The 6,053-nt window shown below is 36.7% G+C and overlaps 1 protein-coding gene and 1 long non-coding RNA gene across 2 annotated transcripts in view; one reads left to right on the forward strand and one right to left on the reverse strand.

The window, feature by feature from the left end:
* LOC110267234 overlaps positions 1-2,908 on the reverse strand; it is a 7,702-nt gene extending 4,794 nt beyond the window's left edge. Inside the window, exons 1-2 of the long non-coding RNA XR_002354604.1 lie at positions 2,896-2,908; positions 2,013-2,015 (exon numbers count right to left, since the gene is read on the reverse strand). This is a non-coding gene — a long non-coding RNA (uncharacterized LOC110267234). The remainder of the gene's footprint in view (positions 1-2,012; positions 2,016-2,895) is intronic.
* On the forward strand, positions 4,665-5,722 carry LOC107617871 (galactose-binding lectin-like). The gene has a single exon (XM_016319745.2). The coding sequence runs from the start codon at positions 4,732-4,734 to the stop codon at positions 5,551-5,553; it is 822 nt and encodes a 273-aa protein (XP_016175231.1). The 5' UTR covers positions 4,665-4,731; the 3' UTR covers positions 5,554-5,722.

Below are 6,053 nucleotides of genomic sequence, written 5' to 3' on the forward strand. Positions count from 1 at the left end.
ACAAGTAAGATCCTTATCAAACTTGATGTTTGGAATTCCTCTAACCAAATTTCTTTTGACTAGCTTAGAAATTTGATACATACTAGCATGTCCCAACTTTCTATGCCAAAGCCATTTTTCAGATTCAAAAGATGTAAAGCATGTTACATTTTGTTCCTTTAAATCCTCAAGAGTTAATCCATACACATTGTTGCATCTTTTAGCTTCAAGAAGAACATTCCCAGTTTTCTTACAAACAACTAAACAAACAAACTTCTTAAAAATAACTTCAAAACCTAAATCACATAGTTGACTAACACTAAGTAAATTATGTTTCAAGCCATGTACAAGGAGAACATCATTTATACAAGTTGAGAAATTTTTACCCACTTTCCCAACAGTCACAATTTTTTCTTTTGCATCATCACCGAAAGTGACAAGCCCTCCATCATATTCATCAAGCTTTATGAAGAAGGTTGTCTTTCCGGTCATATGCCTAGAGCATCCGCTGTCCATATACCACATATTTTCTTTTCTTTTGGATGCTAGGCATACCTACAAAAACAAGCTTAAGTAACCTTAGGTATCCAAATCCTTTTGGATCCTTTTACGTTAAACTATCTTCTATGTCATAAGCCATTGTAATAAAAAACAATTTTATAAACCTTATCACCGACCATTCTTTCACCAAAAAAGCATTGAATGGGAAAGTGTCCATTCCTATTGCATAGTCTACAAAATCTTGGAGTTGCTGTTTTGTTAAAGTAGGTGGGATCTTGAAATCTTGTATTATTAGAAGATGAAGTAATATTTTCGAAATGTGATTTTTCAGATTTATAGAACCCCAACCCAGCCTTATCATAAAGAGATTTTTGACTAGCCAAGATGTGATTCAGATTTTCGGAACTTTGGGTGAACTTGGCTAAGTCTTCCTTAAGTCTTTTAACCTCTTTAAGCAACTCTTTATTTTGCTTAAAACAATCTACATATGCAAGAACATAATGGTTATTTTCACAGCTTCTAACTTGGGCTCTTAACTGCTTATTTTCTTCAACAAGATCACAAGCAGTTTCGGCCTCTCTTACTTTTTCTTTTAGAAAACTGTTTTCAGCCTTAAGAATGGTAATTTGTTGTTCAAGTTCTTGATTTTCCAGCAGAAAACATCTTATTTTTTCAGAAAGGTGGTCTATCATAAGATGAAGATCTTCAGTATTAGGGTTATGAAAGACTACCTGATCTATGTGGTCTGCCGTGAGACATGTTTGTGACTTGGTCTCAGTTTCTTCATCATCATCATCATCGGAGTCATTCTCCAAGTCTTCCCATGAGGCCATTAGTCCTTTCTTCTTTCCTTTTTTTGGTTTTTCTTCCTTCTTTAACTTGGGACAATCAGATTTGAAATGCCCCATTTCCTTGCAGTTGTAGCAAGTCACTTTGCTAAGGTCTTTCTTCACTCTCCTTGAGCTGCTGCCTTTGCTTTTGAGCTTAGCCATTTTTCTGAATTTTTTTGCAAACAACACAAACTCATTTTCAGAAGAGTTATCAATGGATTCTTCATCCAGAGGGTTAGTCATAGAAGAAAAAACAATTCCTTTCTTTTTTGAATCTTTTTTCAAATAGGTGTTTTCAAAAGCAAGAAGATCTCCTCTCAAATCATCAACTGTCATGGAATCTAAGCTACTGCTCTCAGAAATAATTAAAGCTTTAGTTTCTCACTCTTTTGTGAGACATCTCAACACTCTTCTCACTAGCACAGATTCAGAGTGTGTAATTCTCAGAGCATCTAAGCCAACGATGATGGCATTGAACTGTTCGAACAGTTCATCAATGGACTCTCCTTCTTTCATTGCAAACATTTCATACTCTCTATTCAACATGTCTGTTCGAGTCTTCTTTACAATGGTGGTTCCTTCATGGGTGATTTGCAATTTGTCCCAGATTTCCTTTGCCGTTGTGCATCTTGATACCCGTCGGTATTCCTCGAAACTGATAGCACAATTGAGTAAGTTTACTGCCTTGGCATTTAACTCCACCTTCTTCCTATCTTCCTCTGTCCAGCTTGCTTCTGGTTTGAGAGAAACAACTCCTTCGGCACTTGTAACAGTTGGATATTGAGGTCCTTCCAAGATTATTTTTCACAGTCTGTAATCCACTGCTTGTACAAATATCTTCATCCTCTCCTTCCAATAGGTATAATTTTTCCCATTGAAAAGAGGGGGTCTATTGCTTGATTGACCTTCAGTAAGATTATAGGACACCACATTTGCACCACTGTTTTCCGCCATAAGGATCTTTACTCCAAGCTGCAAAGTTTGATCTCTTTGAGACCAAGCTCTGATACCAATTGATAGTTTCAGTGGCTAAGAGAAGGGGGGGGATTGAATCTTAGCCCCCTTTTTTTTGGTTGCTAATACTTGCTGAACTCAGAGGAGACTTTTCTGTTTTAGCTCGTCTCTGGACACGAGACTTTTTCTTTTGTCTCGTCCCTAGCCACGAGACTTTTCGTTTTGTCTCGTCACTTAGCACGAGATATTTTTAGTTTTTGCTCCTTTGCAGTAGAAAATAGAAATGGAGTAGGAGAGAAGAAAGATTACACCCAGATATATCCTGGTTCAGCTGCTAAGTGCAGTGCAGCCTACATCCAGTCTCCATCACAACAATGATGGAATTTCACTATAATCAACTTGATTACAAATTGTAAAGTGCTAACCCAACTTACAAGGGGATTCCCACAGAATCATGAAACACAACATAGATAAACAAAGGAACTCTAAGACATCTATGGTTTTTTCTTTTAATTTTGCACTCTCTGCCTTTTTCCGCTCTATGGCTTTTTCATACAAACCTCACTGTTTTTCTTTTTCCATGAGACTCAAGACATGACAAAATTAAACAGAAAAATACTAAACAAAATACATTGAAGGAGAAGAAAATCTGTAAGCTTAGGTAGCTCTGAGAATCCTGTGCCTTGCACTCTCACTGCTTACTTCTAACTCCTTGCTCCAAACAGTGGCTGTTCTCTCTTTTTAAGGAAGTGGGAAGCCTCCACACTTGAAGCCAACACCCAAACCAACTTCTTTCTCCTTCAACAAACAGAACCGGTTCGGCCACGTAGAGAGAGAAGAGATAATCATGCAAAACCCAACATGCAATTACCTCTAGTCCTTTCTTGATCATCACCCTTCATCTATCCGAACTCTCCATCCTTGGCTTGCTCTCCAAGATGGATTTCTGGCCCTTGATGCTTCATGATGATAATGACTCCATCTGCTTCAATCTCTGCCTCAACCATCACTTCGCCACTCTAGCTACTTCCTGTGGTGGTTGAGCAGAATCAAAGACAAGCCATGCTTCAAGAATCTCCCTTGCTGGCCGAATCTTCATCGTCCATTTTTGAGCATGAAGAGCTCAAGATTACTTCACCAAATCTAACCATATTTGGTGAAAATCTTAGCTACAACTCATTTTTATTTTAGTATGTTTTCTTGCCATCATTAGCTTGATGGTCTTGATGCATGCAGCTTCATTTCGGTAGCTCCATGTAGCTTCCATGGCTTCCTTTATTTTCTGGATATTGACCGAAAAGAAGAAAGAGATGAGAGAGAATAAACAACTTGAAACAAAAGCAATTCAAATGTAATAAACCAATTAGTTGGTGAAAGTTGCTTTTACTTCCCTAGCTTAGAGTGGCGTGCAGCACTATGGCCATCAATCAATTCAGCTGCAACTTTCTCTCTCATAGTTCCCATGCATTAAATGACAATGTAATGAATTTTGGAATCCATCACATGGTGAAGTGCTTGGATCCGTTGAAAGCAATTTTTGCTTTCTTTATCATGGGTTTCAGATCATGCATGAGGAACTTCTCATCAAATGTGAAATTGGGCTTAGTTGCAACATTTAATTTTTGGCCCAATAATAACATTTACTTTCCTGATGAAATTTGGATCAAGCATTGAACATATAGGAAAGCTTTGCTTATAGTAACAAAATTTATTCTGCTCCAACTAATAAAACCTTTTCAGCCAACAATCACAAAACAAAAATTATATAGGGCTGAATTTTAATTTATTGGGTTTGGGATCTTTCTTTTTAATTCGGCCCAATTATAAAACCTGCAACACAAAATTATTAATTAACATATGTTAGATGAGAAATTAAAATTAATAATTTTGTTTAATAATGTTTAGTCATCACAAATATTAATTTGGAGTTTTCCAAATTCATCAAACTATAAAATAATTAAATTAAAAACTAAGTAATGATAAAAATAATAGATTCTGATGATCCTAACATTTTTATAATTGCTTTTTAGTGTGAATAATAAAAAAAGAAATTGAGATGGAAAAAAAGGGATTTATATATTAAAAAAAATGTGAAACTAAACCTTTATTGTTCACATCCAAAATTAATAGAGAGGAAGAGTACACTCAAATGGGTATACATCTGTGTGTGTGTGGCATAGCAATAGTATTGAGCAATTAATTTCATGTCCAATAATAACTACTAGTATGAATATGATACACCATCCAATATGCATATTTATACTTGGGTAGTGTGAGACTGTGAGGTGGCATTGTTAAGCCCTGAGGTGTTGCCTTCCCATGCTGCATGATATACTCAGTTCTGGTATACTTTTGATGGCCTGATGCATGCAAATTCAACTTTTTCCTCTATAAATACACGAACGAAATCCCAGTTGTAATCATCAAAACCATTCCAAACCAATCCTTATCAACCTCCCACTGCACCATGAAACCATTTTGTGTTTTTCTTACTTTCTTTCTCTTGCTAGCAGCAAGTAGTAAGAAGGTGAACTCAGCGGAAACAGTTTCCTTCAACTTCAACTCTTTCAGCGAAGGAAACCCCGCAATAAATTTCCAAGGTGACGTCACTGTTCTTTCAAATGGCAATATACAACTCACGAACCTCAACAAGGTAAATAGCGTCGGCCGTGTTCTTTATGCCATGCCGGTGCGCATTTGGAGCAGTGCCACCGGCAATGTCGCCAGCTTCCTCACCTCCTTCTCTTTCGAGATGAAGGATATCAAAGATTATGATCCTGCCGACGGTATCATCTTTTTCATTGCACCGGAAGATACGCAGATTCCTGCCGGCAGTATTGGTGGTGGAACCTTAGGCGTCTCTGACACTAAAGGGGCGGGTTACTTTGTTGGAGTGGAGTTTGATACCTATTCCAACAGTGAGTACAACGATCCACCCACTGATCACGTTGGAATTGATGTAAACAGTGTGGATTCGGTGAAGACCGTGCCATGGAATAGTGTGAGTGGAGCAGTGGTTAAAGTGACTGTGATATATGACTCTTCAACAAAGACATTGAGTGTTGCTGTGACCAACGACAACGGCGATATTACCACCATTGCTCAAGTTGTTGATTTGAAGGCGAAGCTTCCGGAGAGGGTCAAGTTTGGTTTTTCTGCCTCCGGCTCCCGTGCCGGTCGTCAGATACATCTCATCCGTTCATGGTCTTTCACTTCAACCTTGATAACAACAACCAGAAGAAGCATCGACAATAACGAAAAGAAAATAATGAATATGGCAAGTGCATGATTTGGTTTCTACGTACGCTACCTAGTACTTTTAAAGAAAGACCAGACCTTTGTGTGTTATCAACTTTGTTTGTTTGTGTTTAATAATTAGGTTGTATGGTTCAATATTTCCACTAATCATGGTCTGACGGTTGACCGTTTAAATAAAATAACAGGTCCAGTTTGGTATAGTTTTTGTGCATGGATTGTGGGTGTGAGATTTTCGGTTGACTCTCATTCATCCTTTCACCAGGCCAATTATATTATGCCCAGATTCAATAATAAAGTCTGAAATATTAATTTAATAATTATCATGAGTAAAAATTTTTAATTTTAATAATGACATAATAAATATATTAAAAATTTAAAGTTTGCATGTTTTCCATAAAAAATCAATAATATTAATATGCTTGTTTTAAAGAATCAAGCTACATGTTTACTAAATTTTTGAAAGAAAAAAATTTAGAGAGCGAATTAAAACATAAGCCAATTCAAATCAATTTTTTATATTTTTAGTGTTAA

This window comes from Arachis ipaensis, chromosome B09, assembly GCF_000816755.2.
Source record: "Arachis ipaensis cultivar K30076 chromosome B09, Araip1.1, whole genome shotgun sequence".
NCBI classification, from domain to species: domain Eukaryota; kingdom Viridiplantae; phylum Streptophyta; class Magnoliopsida; order Fabales; family Fabaceae; genus Arachis; species Arachis ipaensis.